The sequence below is a fragment of the Salmo salar genome, chromosome ssa07, assembly GCF_905237065.1.
Source record: "Salmo salar chromosome ssa07, Ssal_v3.1, whole genome shotgun sequence".
NCBI lineage: Eukaryota > Metazoa > Chordata > Actinopteri > Salmoniformes > Salmonidae > Salmo > Salmo salar.
This window is the reverse complement of record NC_059448.1, coordinates 16161264-16179515: the sequence shown is the minus strand read 5'-3', so window position 1 is coordinate 16179515 and position 18252 is coordinate 16161264. Positions and strand designations below refer to the sequence as shown.

Genomic DNA, 18252 nt, shown 5'->3' with positions numbered 1-18252 from the left:
TAGAGATGCCATGAAATATACTGCTCAAAAAAATAAAGGGAACACTTAAACAACACAATGTAACTCCAAGTCAATCACACTTCTGTGAAATCAAACTGTCCACTTAGGAAGCAACACTGATTGACAATAAATTTCACATGCTGTTGTGCAAATGGAATAGACAACAGGTGGAAATTATAGGCAATTAGCAAGACACCCCCAATAAAGGAGTGGTTCTGCAGGTGTTAACCACAGACCACTTCTCAGTTCCTATGCTTCCTGGCTGATGTTTTGGTCACTTTTGAATGCTGGCGTTGCTTTCACTCTAGTGGTAGCATGAGACGGAGTCAACAACCCACACAAGTGGCTCAGGTAGTGCAGCTCATCCAGGATGGCACATCAATGCGAGCTGTGGCAAGAAGGTTTGCTGTGTCTGTCAGCGTAGTGTCCAGAGCATGGAGACGCTACCAGGAGTCAGGCCAGTACATCAGGAGACGTGGAGGAGGCCGTAGGAGGGCAACAACACAGCAGCAGGACCGCTACCTCCGCCTTTGTGCAAGGAGGAGCACTGCCAGAGCCCTGCAAAATGACCTCCAGCAGGCCACAAATGTGCATGTGTCTGCTCAAACGGTCAGAAACAGACTCTATGAGGGCCCGACGTCCACAGGTGGGGGTTGTGCTTACAGCCCAACACCGTGCAGGACGTTTGGCATTTGCCAGAGAACACCAAGATTGGCAAATTCGCCACTGGCGCCCTGTGCTCTTCACAGATGAAAGAAGGTTCACACTGAGCACGTGACAGACGTGACAGAGTCTGGAGACGCCGTGGAGAACATTCTGCTGCCTGCAACATCCTCCAGCATGACCGGTTTGGCGGTGGGTCAGTCATGGTGTGGGGTGGCATTTCTTTGGGGGGCCGCACAGCCCTCCATGTGCTCGCCAGAGGTAGCCTGACTGCCATTAGGTACCGAGATGAGATCCTCAGACCCCTTGTGAGACCATATGCTGGTGCGGTTGGCCCTGGGTTCCTCCTAATGCAAGACAATGCTAGACCTCATGTGGCTGGAGTGTGTCAGCAGTTCCTGCAAGAGGAAGCATTGATGCTATGGACTGGCCCGCCCGTTCCCCAGACCTGAAACCAATTGAGCACATCTGGGACATCATGTCTCGCTCCATCCACCAACGTCACGTTGCACCACAGACTGTCCAGGAGTTGGCGGATGCTTTACTTCAGGTCTGGGAGGAGATCCCTCAGGAGACCATCCGCCACCTCATCAGGAGCATGCCCAGGTGTTGTAGGGAGGTCATACAGGCACGTGGAGGCCACACACACTACTGAGCCTCATTTTGACTTGTTTTAAGGACATTACATCAAAGTTGGATCAGCCTGTAGTGTGGTTTTCCACTTTAATTTTGAGTGTGACTCCAAATCCAGACCTCCATGGGTTGATAAATTGGATTTCCATTGATTATTTATGTGTGATTTTGTTGTCAGCACATTCAACTATGTAAAGAAAAAAGTATTTAATAAGATTATTTCATTCATTCAGATCTAGGATGTGTTATTTTAGTGTTCCCTTTATTTTTTTGAGCAGTGTATAATGAATGCCCATCTGTGCCACAAAAACGCTTGAGCCGACAAGGCTACTGCAGTTCAAAGCAAACAACTTGAGGGCTGAGACTACTACTGTACATTTGCATTCTAGCACCATTACTCTCTTCCCTAATGCTCAGTGTCGCCACAAATACAGCTACCATTTTACTGTTCAAAATACCTGTGTCAATAACAACTTCTGTACATCATGAATTTAAACAAGATGCATGCAGTGCATTTACAACCCCCCCCAAAGTTAATTTTTTTGTCTTCATTATTTTCTCTACATTTCTACACAAAGTGTTTACCACATCGATGGAACCGCATGGAACAAAAGGGATGCAAAGCACAGGTAACTTTCCCCAGATTCCCAGGTTTTCCAGAAATCCTGATTGGAGGAATCTTCCAACCGGGATTTCTGGAAAACCTGGGAATTTCTGGAAAGTTACTGGAATTTTGCAACCTCAAACACATCTTTAAAAAGGATCAGAATGTGCCAGTCATCATGACGGAATATGGTGCAGGTGGTATCATTCCCAGTTCCAGCAGGCTTCTAGCATCTTCTGATGCTGAGACTGGCATAGCCGTGCTGAAGAGACCTTGGGACAAATGGAAATCAAGGTCAGACACAGCTGTTAAAACAAACTAATCATAGTCCCAGTATTACTAGGACCAACATTGAGAAAAGTCATCAACACGGTTGTATTTGAGACAACTTAAATATGATGTATTGTACCATTTACGCTCGGCTAGGTGACGTGGTAGTGATCCTTACCTGTGTGTTCCTGGGTCAAGATGGGCCGCGACATCAGGTAAATAAACTACACAGCAAGAGGAAGTAAAAGGAAGTTTTAAAACATGTTCCTTTCATTACATAAGAGCAAAGCCAGGGAGGGGGAGCATTCAGAATACCTGAAGTTGTCAAATGTTATCAGGTGTTTTTCAGTCCCACTCTGCTGCATATTCAGTAGTGTTCACAATACTCTGGAACCACATGTTAAATTCAATTCTATTTACATTCCTGAGTTTTCGGTGAACATGTAATGCATCCTCAATACACCCCTGGTGGAGAAGTTGGGTGGGAATAGGGCAGGGAGGCACAGAGTGATGGCTTGGTACAGGGCATCAGAGTGGCAGAGTTTGGAACAGTGGCGAGTGGGAGAGAGGCCAAAGGATTGGTGGAGGGATCTGAGGGAAGTTAGGGATTATTCTGAAACGGTTTCCATTCTTCATGACCACAGGATCTGGGTTGAACTGATGGCTGAAGGAAATGGGTCATGTCCTTAAATCTATTGGCAGACTGCTGCCAACAGTGAGCTAGTTAAGCCTCCATCTTAGCCTGACATTTTGATTTACATACCCATACGAATGTTATACGTCAGGGACCATCAATTCAATTCAGCCGCAGGACAATTTTTTTCTTGAGCGGATGGTCGTGGGGCCAGAGCACAAAAAAATATATATTTTTAGACTGCCAATTGACAGCAAGAAGCCTAAATGGATATAATATTTGACTAAAACAATCATTTCAAACCTTGATTACATTGTCCTGCGTAAGGTGCCGTTTTTCGGATGGGACGTTAAAACGGTATCCTGACTGTGGTCATTCAAAATCCTATGACGGTTATTAAAGAGTAGGGGTGTTGACCCCGGTGTCATGGCTACATTTCCAACATGGTCACCTAATCATCCCCCTCACCCCTGATTGGCATATCACTCCTCACCCTGCCACCTGATGTGTGTCGCTGTGCATTACAGAGGTGGGTTTTCCCCTACTATGTAAAGCACTTTGAGTACTTCAGTTGGAAGACAAGTGTTATATAAATCCCATCTATTATTATTATTTGGATAATATAACATATGTCCCTCTATTATGCTTGGGAATACTTGAACAAATTTCCTAAACTAAAGTCCTTTGGAGCTGATTTCCTGTTTTTACAGTTGTTTATGACCAACAATGAAAATGTTTTTTTTGCTCAGAAAACTTGGGGACTTAAAACACAATCGATCTATAATCTTAATGTCCCTGCCAGAGTTGTAATCCCTGATACTGATCTGTACTTTGTATTAATGTTAACATACTGTTCTGAATGAAACATGGGTCTTGCAGGGTCTGGGCTGTAATGAATCATTCACTACAGTGACTACTACTGATTCACGGAGGACAACCACAACACCCACCAGCTACAGGTCATACGGAGGACAACAACACCCACCAGCTACAGGTCATACGGAGGACAACAACACCCACCAGCTACAGGTCATACGGAGGACAACAACACCCACCAGCTACAGTTCATACACACGCTCGCGAGTACGTTCCTCATGCGTAGTATGCAGACCCTTTCTTTCCAGAGTGAGGCAGGGGTCGGTGCGTGGAGAAAGAGGGCGGGGGCACCCTGACAAAGTACGGGGGATGAAAAATGAAGCGTGAGGTGAGATGGCATGGTGTGGCAGAGTAGCATTGTGGCACAGGGATGGGATGGGTATGTGGACGGGGGGGGTCTCCTAGCTGAGCGGCCAGCTGGAAGTTGCAGAGCGCAGAACCTTTGCCAAATGACTCAGTCAAACTAATAGGAACCAGAGCAAAGTCAAAGAATGTACAAATAAAAGTTTTACTCTGGACAGCATACTCTGGATCTAGGTTGATATGTATCCAAAAACTAGTAAGAACCTTGTAAAATGCAGATTTAGTGGTTACAAACATCAATACTGTTGAACATTTCTTCATTTTAAGAGGAGTTAAATTCCACCATTGTTTCTTTTACAGCAGCTTGATACATACGACGCAATATCTTCTTACTTTATTCTATGCCAAATATAATGAAGCACTTTTTCTAAAATACTGTCTGGTTTTGAAAATGTCATTCCAAATTCCCTTTTGGTCCACATGATGACACACTTTCAAACAAAACACCATTTAGAACCCTGGATTCAGTGATTGATTTTCCATGCTGTTAATGCCTATCCTACGGAGTGTCAAAATCAATAATGAATCCAGTTAATAAAAAGTGGTAGAGAATGAGGAAATACATAAGATGTGATCAAATTAACTTGAGACGTTAAATTGAAGTATTTTATATTTTCTCACCAGCTTGCTCTCACAGCTTCGATGTCACTAACTAAGTTTTGTGCCAAGCATATTCCAAATATCTGTAAAAGAAAAAGATAATGATTGTCTTTTGTAATTAAATCATGTTTTCATTAACATAAAAAAATATATATATACATACACACACACACACTGAACATAAATACAACATGCTACAATTTATTTCAAAGATTTGACTGTGTTACAGTTCATATAAGGAAATCAGTCAATTTAAATAAATGTATTAGGCCCTAATCTATGGATTTTACGACTGGGAATACAGATATGCATCTGTTGGTCACAGACACAGAAAAAAGGTAGGGGCGTGGATCAGAAAACCAGTCAGTATCTGGTGTGACCCCCATTTGCCTCATGCATCGTGACTTCTCCTTCCCATAGAGTTGATCAGGCTGTTGATTGTGGAATGTTGTCCCACTCCTCTTCAATGGCTCTGCGAAGTTTCTGGATATTGGCAGGAACTGGAACATGCTGTCATACATGTTGACCCAGAGCATCCCAAACATGCTCAATGGGTGACATGTCTGGTGAGTATGCAGGCCATGGAAGAACTGGGACATTTTCAGCTTCCAAGAATTGTGTACAGATCCTTGCAACATGGGGCCATGCATTATCATGCTGAAACATGAGGTGATGGCGGCGGATGAATGGCACAATAATAGGCCTCAGGATCTTGTCACGGTATGCCTGTGCATTCAAATTGCCATTGATAAAATGCAATTGTATTTGTTGTCCATAGCTTATGCCTGCCCATACCATAACCACACCATGTGGCACTCTGTTCACAACGTTGACATCAGCAAACTGTTCATCCACACGACGCCATACACGTGGTCTGAGGTTGTGAGGCTGGTTGGACTTAGTGCCAAATTCTCAAAAACGGCATTGGTAGAGAAATGAACATTCAATTCTCAGATCAAGACCCTGGTGAGGACAAACAAGCACGCATATGAGCTTCCCTGAGACAGTTTCTGACAGTTGTTCAGTTGTGCAAACCCACATTTTCATCAGCTGTCCAGGTGGCTGGCATTAAATGATCCCGCAGGTGAAGAAGCCGGATGTGGAGGTCCTGGGCTGGCGTGGTTACACGTGGTCTGCGGTTGTGTGGTCGGTTAGTACTACCAAATTCTCTACAATTACGTTTGGGTCGGCTTATGGTAGAGAAATGAACATTACATTCTCTGGCAACAGCTCTGGTGGACAATCAGCAGTCAGCATGCCAATTGCACGCTCCCTCAAAACATCTGTGGCATTGCGTTGCGTAACAAAACTGCAAGTTTTAAAGCAGCCTTTTATTGTCCCCAGGACAAGATGCAGCTGTGTAATGATCACGCTGTTTAATCAGCTTCCTCATATGCCACATCTGTCAGGTGGATGGATCATCTTGGCTAAGGATAAATGCTCACTAACAGGGATGTAAACAAATTTGGGCACAGAATTTGAGAGAAATATGCTTTTTGTGCATATGGAAAATGTCTGGGGTCTTTTATTTCAGCTCATGAAACGTAGTGTTGGTCCTATATGTTGCGTTTATATTTTTTGTTCAGTGTATACGTGTTTATATTGTCACATATGCCAGATAGGTGCAGTGAAATGTGTTGTTTTACAGGGTCAGCCATAGTAACCAGTGACTGAGTCACATGCAAGCCTCTCTGCTCTGAATTTCTGCTTGTTTAATCCACTTCAATCAGTGTAGATGAAGAGGAGGAGACAGGTTAAAGAAGGATTTTTAAGCCTTGAGACAATTGAGACATGGATTGTCTGTGTGCCATTCAGAGGGTGAATGGAGAAGACAAAAGATTTCAGTGCCTTTGAACAGGTTACGGTAGTAGGTGCCAGGCGCACCGGTTTATGCCAAGAACTGCAACGCTGCTGGGTGTTTCACGCTCAACAGTTTCTCGCGTGTATCAAGAATGCTCCACCGCCCAAAGGACATCCAGCCAACTTGACACAACTGTGAGAAGCATTGGAGTCAACACTGGCCAACATCCCTGTGGAACGCTTTCGACATCTTGTCACCCTGATGAGACAAGTTAATGTTCTGAGTCGGAGAGTAGCTGGCCCTGTTTCTACACTAGGCTAAAAGTAGTCAAAGAAACGTTTCTCTCACCTGTAACAACGCAACTCCTATGAAGATCCCAGCCACCACCGTCAGGTTGTCCTGTAACCACTTCTCAAACTGTGGCACACAGCCTTTCACATGGATGTAGGTCTTCTGCTCTACGTCCTACAACAAGGGACAGTAACATGTTTATTAGAGGGAGCTGCTTAGCCTGCAAACAGCATGAAAACCAAACATACGCCTTCATTGTACAACCATATGTGATCATTCATTATATAACCCTTTATAATATAAATGTGACTTTCTATATTCTGAGTATTATCTCTTAGATGCCATAATAATAAAGGCCCCTATATCAAGGAAAAGTGTAGAAGGAAAAAGGAAGGAGGTAGATGGAAAGAGAGAAATGGAATAGCACTCACAGCTTTGGCTCGTACGTCATAGCCACACTGCGTGTTTATCACATCCTCCTAATGAAGAGACATAGATGTGTTATCAAAAAAAAGCAGATGTCAACAGTCATCATAACCCTGACCACCACTGATAATACCACTGACACACACAACCATTTCCTGTTCAAAAGATGGACCGTTTTTCGTCGGACAATCATCGTTCGTTGTCATTCAGCCGGCAACTCCCAATTATGTATTAGCTCCATCCAAAATTCTCGGGACACAAAATCCCAGTGTGTTGGTGCCCTTAACCTTGGTGCCAGTCTGAGAAATGAGTTTTGCCCTCTCATAGATACTGTCATCGGGACAAACCAAATAATGGAAAACCATGTAAATCTGTATTTTCAGCGACTATAGTACTCATTCATTTCAATGTAGGATCTTAATTTGACCACTCTTTTGTTGCAGAGAATTTTCCTGCACAGTAGCAAATGCAAACTTGTAGCGTAGTTGAGGTTTAAAAAGGATTCTGAAGTTTGTAATTTTCACTTTAAAATGTAAGACTTGATTTGCCGAACCCAATAACCCATGTCTCTGTCCAACCCTCCCTAGCCCCTGTGAGAGTTCCTTGCCGCAGGGTCCTTGGTGCAGCAGGAGAAGGGGACCCCACATTTCTCCCGGCTGGGGTTGGTGTCCGTGCAGTTAAAATAGATGTTCAGGTTCCAGTCATCCGCTCCGAATGCGCCGCAACAATCCCACTAAGGAGAAAGCAGAGAAGAGAACGTCAATAAGGAATCCATGTTTTTTTTAACTTTTTATTTAACCTTTAATTATCCAGGAAGTCACATTGAGACAGGAGAATTATTTTACCCCACAACACGTGCGTTCGCACGCACGCCCACCCGCCCGCACGCCCGCCCCCCCCCTCATACATGATCAAAACAAAAGAGGTCCAATGTTTAGAGGGGATAACTTTGTAGTGAATTCCTCTCTCGTCTCACACAGCATCAGTGTGGGTGGAGTGTGACCAACAGCGATTGGGGAAGGCTTGACAACAAGGCCCGTATTCACAGTGTCTCAGAGGAGTGCTGATCTAGGATCAGTTGTGCCTTTCAGACCCTAATGAATAACAAAGGGGGTGAACTGATCCTAGATCAGCATTCCAACTCTGAGTTGCTTTGTGAATAGAGGCTCAGATGGAATACGATCTGGGAGTCATATGGTCAGTCGCCACAGGCGTCTCTGCCAAACAGTTGTCTACACTAACAAAGGCCTGCTACTGAATAGAGAAACTGGCTCTAAGACCAATCCAGCGCAAGAGAGGAGATTCTACTCAAGAAAGCCATTGTGAATTCAATAAAAATGTGAGCTAAAGCATATCAAATCATTTACGTTAACAATATAAGAAACCTGAGTGACGATTTTAAGACACATTCTTAAGTGAAGCAAAACAACTTAAATGTAGACGTTATGAATCATGTAGTACAGTATTTCATGTTTTATTACACAGCAAGCTGTTGCAAAACTACTGTATTGCACTGGAAGTAATTCAGCGTAACTCTAAAATGGTAATCTCACAAGAAGGGTAGGCTTAATAGCTTCAGCACGTAATAATACTTTTACAAGGTGATTAGCTGGGGTAAATTGTATTGACTGTTTATCTCCCTCTTTCACATTTTGTCTGTATAAATCCATTTCCATAAAGAAAAGTTTTAAACATAAATGTTTTTTTTTGTCTCATTTAGGTCATAGGTGCTTAAGACTGCGATTTGTCTTGAGAAGTTCATACCCTTTACACACAGAGCAATGAAACATTTTCCAAACACATTTGAAACAAGCTGGAACAAATATAGGGATCAATTATGAAACATGTACAACGTTATTCATTTGACACACAACCTAAGTACAGCAATGGTAGTAACTGCAGTTTCACAGCAATCTAGTGAGTTCATTGATTAGATTCAAGAGAGGCAAATCCCAGTAGACACTTGGGCCCTCAAGGACTTGCCCTCTTCTGAAATATCTACTGGAAGTCATTGAAGTGTTTAAAAAAGGCAATCTCGATTTCAGTAACTTAGCCTATGGATGCCACAGTTTGTTTTGGCTGCCACCTCATCCACACTCCGCCACCTCATTGCCAAAGTCAATAAAATATGAGCACCACCACAGTGAACACCTGCACTCATTTAGCTGCTCTGTGATTGTTCCCCCATGTATCTCAAGTGTGATGAGAGAGTTGCAGCCCTCTTTTACCCGTCTCAGGTTAGAGCACTGATACTCTGGTTTGTCACATCTCCACCCAGAAACGGTTGACTTGATGTCTTTGCGCCCTTGGGATCCACAAAGTACTGTGATCACCTCCTATGTCAGCCAAGTGCAGAACAACTTACAGTTATGGTCTTCTCTGGCGAGCCTCGTCTTGTAACAAGAAAACGAAAACACCATGACCATTCATCACTGCTGGAAATATAGGCATGGAAAAGGATGCCAATCAAGCGAATAGGTAGACTGTGTGGCCTTCCACAACTCAGGATTAAGCTTGCTAAACTTGATGCAGTCTCCTCCACCACAGTAGTACCTACGTCAAGTTCTACAAAGAGTTTTTGCTGCACACTAAGAGCCATGAGGAGCAAGGCCACCTGCTCATCATAAAGATAATTGACTATCCTCGCACTGAAATGAGTCAGACTGTCGTTCTCCCGAAGAGCTGAGCAGAGATTTATAAATTCATGGGGGGGGGATTTCAGACTTTGGGTAAGTCGATTGTTTTATCCACTATCGTAACTGTGAATCAGCTGGCAGGTCAATGTTGAAATGCTCCTTCGGGAAGCAACTCATTTTTCTGTTAAACAGGCCAAATAGAAACTTGCATTTCCCAAGTTGATTGCAATTCCGTCAGTAAATCCTTCCAATAGCTTGGTGATCCTTCTCTCGGACTCTTCCTCATCACACAGAGCCAATGATAGTGCTGTGAAGAACTCTTGGAGGGTGAGGTGAGCAAAGCTGTAATCAGTTTGGCAGCTGATTGTCTTTTTCATTAAGATCTTGTTCAAAAACAATGATGACACTTGGGAGAGCCCAGAAAACTCTTGAATCTTAATAAACAATAATAAACAATGGTTAATTTAAGATTGACTTTGAGTGTCCCATGTGCAGAATTCCCATGACAACAGCATGATCATTACACAGGTGCACCTTGTGCTGGGGAACAATAAAAGGCCACTAAAATGTGCAGTTCTGTCACACAACACAATGCCACAGATGTCTCAAGTTTTGAAGGAGTGTGCAATTGGCATGCTGACTGCAGGAATGTCCACCAGAGCTGTTGCCAGAGAATTTAATGTTAATTTCTCTACCATAAACCACCTCCAACATCATTCCAACTGGCCTCACAACCGCAGACCACATCAAACCACGCCAGCCGAGGACCTCCACATCTGGCTTCTTCACCTGCAGGGTAGTCTGAGCCCAACCACCCGCACAGCTGATGAAACTGAGGAGTATTTCTGTCTGTGGGGAAAAACTTTTTCTGATTGGCTGGGCCTGGCTCCCCAGTGGGTGGGCCTGGCTCCCAAGTAGGTGGGCCTATGCCCTCCCATGCCTGTGAGTGGGGCTACCAGGCTCTCTCCTGCTCACTCACACACACACACACACACACACCTGCTCCTACCCCCGCACCTTACCAACTCTTCACCTCACTCAAACCAGAGCTCCATGGAATAAATGGAACAGTATAAAACACATCAAACATTTGGTAACCTCATGTTTGACTCAGTTCCATGTATTCCATTACAGCCATTACAATGAGCCCATCCTCCTATAGCTCCTCCCACCAGCCTCCTCTAACACACATTCACACTGATTTTCAAACGCGTACATATTCCTGAGTGAAGTCTATGAGGTTCTGGAGGTCGATGTCGTCACGGTACGCCCGGATGTTGTTATTGATGAAGAAGTTGAGCTGGTCCTTGATCCAGTCCTTGAAGGTGAAGGCCAACACTCCAGCTGTCAGCTCCAGGAAGAAGATGATCCCCAGAAACACAGAAAACTGGAACAGAATGGGGGGGGGGGAACATGTGAGCAAACAAACATAGAACAAAGCTAGGATTAAGCCCCAAAGTCCAGTGTTTCACACTCCATTCCTGGGGGATCTAGAGTGATCCAAGGGGTGTATATTTGTGGTCTAACCCAGCACTAACACACCTGATTAATCAGCTGTAATTCTGACATGTCATAGAGGGGGACATGGAGGGCTGGTCTCCCAGACTCAGATTAAGCCTACTCATCATGGACTATACAGCGTGGGACAGTCCAGGAATAAGCTTAGTTTGAGTTCAGGAAACTGGAGAGGGAGTTCAAAATGGAGTCAATGATGGATATAAAGACATCTAATGATAACCCTAACAATGCATAGGTATTATTTAGAGCTTTTCATGGACAAAGACATATACACTCCCCTCTGTATTTATTTCGACAGTGAAGCTAAAACTTTTAGTTTGTGACTCCAAAATGACCCAATACATTATTCACCATTCAATTCCTATTGGGCACAACATAATCCGAAACACAAGCAAAACAAACTGCAAATGCATCCATACAGTCTGCAGTCACAAGTTTGATGTAGTCAATGTGTGCTAGGACTATGGGACAAAATACTCAACTTTTGACTACTTTTATACACTATAAGTGAATTTGTCCCAAAACGTATTACAGCTTCAAAAGGAGGGACTACATATATAGTGCGTTCATTTCTAAACGGTAAAATGTACATATATGAAAATATCCTCAAATAAATGGTTGACATTCTTTACTGTCGTCTCATATGAAAGATTTGATCTCAAATCCCAAATGCTGGAGTATAGAGCCAAATTAAATGAATACAGAGGGGAGTGTATATTCATATATTTGTTAATGTCCATGTCGGCTCGCCCCTTAGAGTGGGAGTGAGAGAGTTGTGGACGTACAAACTTGAGCAGGAAGGTGTTTTCCCTCAGCGCTCCGATGCACCCGGCAAACCCCAGGATGAACATGACCCCTCCCGTCACCAAGAAGAGCCAGACGGGGTCAAAGCCCCCCAGGTCTGTGATGGACGAGATGTTGGAGAGAACACCCTAGAGACAGAGAGAGAGAGAGAGAGAGAGAGAGAGAGAGAGCTTCAATGTGTTAACAGTGAGCACAGTAAGAATTGTATGCTTTGCTACTCTTCCAGACACAAGAGTGGTCCAGGAAAAAGACTGATTATCTTTTGTACTTATCAGATTATTTATTTGTGTAATATATACGCTATGTGGACACCTGCTCGTCAACCATCTCATTACAAAATCATGGGCATTAATATGGAGTTTTTCCCCTCTTTGCTGCTATAACAGCCTCCACTCTTCTGGGAAGGCTTTCCACTAGATGTTGGAACATTGCTGCGGGGGACTTGCTTCCATTCAGCCACAAGAGCATTAGTGAGGTCGGGCACTGATGTTGGTTGATTAGGCCTGGCTCGCAGTCAGCGTTCCAATTCCTCCCAAAGGTGTTTGGTGGGGTTGAGGTCAGGGCTCTGTGCAGGCCAGTCAAGTTCTTCCACACCGATCTCGACAAACCATTTCTGTACACACCTCGCTTTGTGCACAGGGGCATTGTCATGCTGAAACAGGAAACTTCCCCAAACTGTTGCCACAAAGTTGGAAGCACAGAATCGTCTAGAATGTCATTGTACGCTATAAGATTTCCTATCACTAGAACTAAGGGACCTTGCCCGAACCATGAAAAACAGCCCCACACGATTATTCATTCATCCTCCACCAAACTTCACAGTTGGCACTATGCATTCGGGCAGGTTGCCTTCTCCTGGCATCCGCCAAACCCAGATTCTTCCGTTGGACTTCCAGTTGGTGAAGCGTGATTCATCACTCCAAAGAAAGCGTTTCCACTGCTCCAATGGCGGCGAGCTTTACACCACTTCAGCCGACGCTTAGCATTGCGCATGGTGATCTTAGGCTTGGCCATGGAAACTCATTTCATGAAGCTCCCAACGAACCGGTCTAGTGCTGACATTGCCTTCAGAGGCAGTTTGGAATGTCTATTGCTTGTGTTTCTTGGCCCAAGCAAGTCTCTTCTTAATATTGGTGTCCTTTAGTAGTTGTTTCTTAGCAGCAATTAGACCATGAAGGCCTGATTCACGCAGTCTCCTCTGTTGATGTTGAGATGTGTCTGTTACTTGAATTCTGTGAAGCATTTATTTGGGCTGCAATCTGAGGTGCAGTTAACTCAAATGAACTTATCCTCTGCAGCAGAGGTAATTCTGGGTCTTCCTTTCCTGTGGCGGTCCTCATGAGAGCCAGTTTCATCATAGCGTTTGATGGTTTTTGCGACTGCACTTGAAGAAACTTTCAAAGTTCTTGACATTTTCCAGATTGACTGACCTTCATGTCTTAAAGTAATGATGGACTGTTGTTACTCTTTGCTTATTTGAGCTGTTCTTGCCATAATATGTAAATGGTCTTTTACCAAATAGGGCTGTATACCACCCCTACCTTGTCACAACACAACTGATTGGCTCAAACGCATTAAAACCTGTTAGGGACAGACGTTCCGCTAGCGGAACGCCTCACCAATATCCAATAGTATAGTGTGGCGTGAAATACAAACACCTCAAAAATGCTATAACTTCAATTTCTCAAACATATGACTATTTTACACCATTTTAAAGATAAGACTCTCGTTAATCTAACCACACTGTCCGATTTCAAAAAGGCTTTACAACGAAAGCAAAACATTAGATTATGTCAGGAGAGTACCCTCCCAAAAATAATCACACAGCCATTTTCAAAGCAAGGATATATGTCACAAAAAACAAAACCACAGCTAAATGCAGCACTAACCTTTGATGATCTTCATCAGATGACACTCCTAGGACATTATGTTATACAATACATGCATGTTTTGTTCAATCAAGTTCATATTTATATCAAAAAACAGCTTTTTACATTAGCATGTGATGCTTAGAACTAGCATACCCACTGCAAACTTCCTGTGAATTTACTAAATTACTCACGATTAACGTTCACAAAATACATAACAATTATTTTAAGAATTATAGATACAGAACTCCTTTATGCAATCGCTATGTCCGATTTTAAAATAGCTTTTCGGTGAAAGCACATTTTGCAATATTCTGAGTACATAGCCCGGCCATCACGGCTAGCTATTTTGACACCCACCAAGTTTGGCCCTCACCAAACTCAGATTTACTATAAGAAAAATTTGATTACCTTTGCTGTTCTTCATCAGAATGCACTCCCAGGACTTCTACTTCAACAACAAATGTTGTTTTGGTTCGAAATAATCCATAGTTATATTGAAATAGCTCCGTTTTGTTCATGCGTTCAGGTAACTATCCGAAGGGTGACGCGCCGGCGCATTTCGTGACAAAATATTTCAAAATATTCCATTACCGTACTTCGAAGCATGTCAAACGCTGTTTAAAATACATTTTTATGCAATTTTTCTCGTAAAATAGCGATAATATTCCAACCGGGCAACGTTGTATTCGTTCAAACACTGAAAGTAAAACATGGAGTCGTCTCGTGCATGCGCGCTCCAGTGTCATTGTTCTCAGAAGGACCACTCACAAAAACCCCTGCTGTTTTTCGCCCAGACTGGAGAGCTCTCATTCCACTTTCTGGCGCCTTCTGAGAGCCAATGAAAGCCTTAGAAAATGTCACGTTACAGCAGAGATGCTGTATTTTTGATAGAGATGCCCTAGAAGGAGAACAAATTGTCAGACAGGGCACTTCCTGTATAGAATCTTCTCAGGTTTTGGCCTGCCATATGAGTTCTGTTATACTCACAGACACCATTCAAACAGATTTTGAAACTTTAGAGTGTTTTCTATCCAAATCTACTAATTATATGCATATTCTAGTTTCTGGGCAGGAGTAGTAACCAGATTAAATCGGGTACGTTTTTTATCCGGCCGTGAAAATACTGCCCCCTATCCCTAACAGGTTAAGAAGGAAAGAAATTCCACAAATTCACTTTTAACAAGGCACACCTGTTAATTTAAATGCATTCCAGGTGACTACCTCATGAAGCTGGTTGAGAGAATGCCAAGAGTGTCATCAAGACAGAGGGTGGCTACTTAGGAGAATCTCAAATATAAAATATATTTTGATTTGTTTAACACTTTTTTGGTTACTACATGATTCCATATGTGTTATTGCATAGTGTTGATGTCTTCACTATTATTCTACAATGTAGAAAATAGTAAAAAAAAATCTGAAAAACCTGCGAATGAGTAGGTGTGTCCAAACTATTGATTGAGATGTACTGTACCAATCTCTTCATTCAAAGACTCAATCATGGACACTCTTACTGACAGTTGTGGCTGCTTTGCGTGATGTATTGTTGCCTCTACCTTTCTTGCCCTTTGTGCAGTTGTCTGTACCCAATAATGTTTGTACCCCGTTTTGTGCTGCTACCATGTTGTGCTGCTGCATGTTGTTGTCATGTTGGAGTTGCTACCATGCCGTGTTGTTGTCTTAGGTCTCTCTTTATGTAGTTTTGTGTTGTCTCTCTTGTCGTGATGTGTGTTTTGCCCTATATTTTTTTTTTTAATCCCAGCCCCAGCCCTCGCAGGAGGCCTTTTGCCTTTTGGTAGGCCGTCATTGTAAATAAGAATTTGTTCTTAACTGACTTGCCTAGTTAAATAAATGTTAAATAAAATAAATAAAAGTATATTAGACATCATTGTATGTTCTTACAGGGTTCTTATGTTACCCAGTCTCACTCACCTTCTCATTCCAGGCCCATAGTCCAATCCCCAGGAAGGCCACACCGAGCAACTGAAAGAGAACAGACAGACAATAAGTAACATTAATAATCACATAACAAACCTCAGGGAGATACTCAAAGGGTGAAACCTCTCCCTCAAGTTCACTTTTGTTGAAATTCCCGGAGGATGAATTATCTTTCAATTTCACCTTCGATGCTTACAAAGGTTACAGAAACACACAACTCACATCACTTCACTTTCGAGTACTAAATTGCATGTTTGGACATCTTCAATTGGGTAATCTGAACAGGAGTCAAGCATCAACAAGCATGAATGTACAATCCTTCTGAGGAGTTTCTTCACCCTTAATAAGTAGCCTACAATGTCTGCAAAGTAAAGAAATCATTGGTTTAATTTCTTGGCCGATTTTTACATTTAACATTTTAGTCATTTAGCAGACGCTCTTATCCAGAGCAACTTACAATTAGTGCATTCATCTTAAGATAGCTTGATGAGACAACAACACATCACAAGTACATCAAGTACATTTTCCCTGAAGAAAGTTTTTATCATCAGTCAGTGGTAGTAGGAAAAGTGCCTTTTTTTTTGAAGAGGGGGAAGGGGAGCCGTGAGAGTTATTTAAGATGGTCTTCAGAGAGGTAGTGTTTTCAGACGTTTTCGGAAGATGGGCAGTTCCCCTTGACGCCACACTGTCCTGACTTTAGGGGGAAGCTTGTTCCTCCATTGGGGTCCCAAGACAGAGAAGAGCTTCGACTGGGCTGAGCAGGAGCTGGGGTGGGACGGCCAAGAGACCAGTAGTGGCGGAATGGAATGCTCGGGCATTCCTGAGAGGAAGAGCAGCTCCGTTTTGTTGAGGTTGGCCATGAAGTGGTGGGCCGACATCCAAGCTGAGATGTCTGCCATGCAAGCAGAGATGCGTGTCACCAACTGCGTGTTAGAAGGGTAGTTGAGTGTCATCTGCATAGCAATTATTGGAGAGACCATGTGAGGATATTTACATTTACATTTAAGTCATTTAGCAGACGCTCTTATCCAGAGCGACTTACAAAATGGTGCATTCACCTTATGATATCCAGTGGAACAACCACTTTACAATATATGACAGGGACAAGTGACTTGGTGCAAAGAGAAAAGAGGATTGACATTTTTAAGCCCTTTAAATTCCAGGTTTGTCTCGGTTCGGTTTGACAGAACTAAAAAGGTAGGCTTGGCGGTAACATCTAAAACCACTGTCTCAGGGTAAGTTGGGGGGGGGGGGGGTCTGAAGTGTCTGCCTGCCTGTCTATCTATCTGCCTGTCTGCCTGTCTATTTGCCTGCCTATCTGCCTGCCTGTTTATCTGCTTTCCTGTCTGTTTATGTCTGTCTGTCTAACTGCCTGTCTGACCGTCTGTCTATTCTGTTTTTCTGCCCGTTCATCCTTCTGCCTGTCTGTCAGAGAGGATGCTGTGCGGTGGGGGCCGGGCATTTGGAAGCTGACTGAATGCCGGGGCCAATTCAAACAACAACAAGTGAACGGGACAGGCCCAAGCGCTCCACCCTTCCAGCTTGTCTTGATCAGGCCATGTCAGCCAGCTATGTTTAACTCTGCTTGTCCTATAATGTCACTGAATGATACGAACAAACTGCTGCATCTACAAGCCAGCAACAGAGGACACTGGCAGAGTGGCTATTGCACCAAGAGCCACTTCATGTGGTTGTAATACAGAGCTGTTAGTTAAGGGCTGGTCTGAGATCAGAGGCTAGGGGGAAGTGCAAAGATGGTGCCACAACCAAAAGAGATGTGTGGCTACATGAGCTGAGCTGTAAAGAGGAGTAGCACACCTCTAACTTTCAAATCAGCCTTCGTTCGATAATCAACGATGCAAGTTCATTGATACTTTGGAGAAGAATAAGTGCCAGGTCATTACATGTAAAAGGAAGGCCCAATATTGATGGCCATAGTGATGGTCATATTTACTGTCCGTCAGTGGCAGGGGCCCCACTAGGCAAAAACTTGTTGAATCAACGTTGTTTCCACGTCATTTAAACAAAAATGACGGACATTGATGTAATTATCCTCCAAAACCTAGCCTGAGTAACAGTCTGTTTGTGCTAGCATGTTTGGCTGGACAATGACAGCAATGGAGTTGGCAAGAGCACAAACTGATCTGGGACCATGTTATAGGAGACGACAGATCTAAGACCAGGTTATAGGAGGAGACGACAGATCTGGGACCAGTCTACCCAAAACCACCCTTATTGGCATTAGTTACATTTGCTAATATTGTTTACAAACACAAATATTAGGGCCTACCTGTAGTCAGAAACAGCTGGAAGAGGTTGCTTTAACT

The 18252-nt window shown here is 43.3% G+C and overlaps 1 protein-coding gene across 3 annotated transcripts in view; it reads right to left on the bottom strand.

Annotated features, from left to right (window-relative positions):
• Nucleotides 1–1541: 1541 nt before the first annotated feature.
• Nucleotides 1542–18252, bottom strand: part of LOC106608643 (tetraspanin-5) — a 36619-nt gene continuing 19908 nt past the window's right edge. For 2 of the 3 annotated variants that reach the window (XM_045721596.1, XM_045721595.1), the window contains exons 2-11: nt 15920–15970; nt 12101–12247; nt 11014–11184; nt 7769–7894; nt 7167–7214; nt 6793–6909; nt 4665–4726; nt 3860–3972; nt 2349–2394; nt 1542–2172 (exon numbers count right to left, since the gene is read on the bottom strand). In XM_045721596.1, the coding sequence (XP_045577552.1) occupies nt 3897–3972; nt 4665–4726; nt 6793–6909; nt 7167–7214; nt 7769–7894; nt 11014–11184; nt 12101–12247; nt 15920–15970 (798 nt within the window). In that variant the 3' untranslated portion in view covers nt 1542–2172; nt 2349–2394; nt 3860–3896. The remainder of the gene's footprint in view (nt 2173–2348; nt 2395–3859; nt 3973–4664; nt 4727–6792; nt 6910–7166; nt 7215–7768; nt 7895–11013; nt 11185–12100; nt 12248–15919; nt 15971–18252) is intronic. The other variant, XM_014206718.2, reaches the window with a different exon arrangement.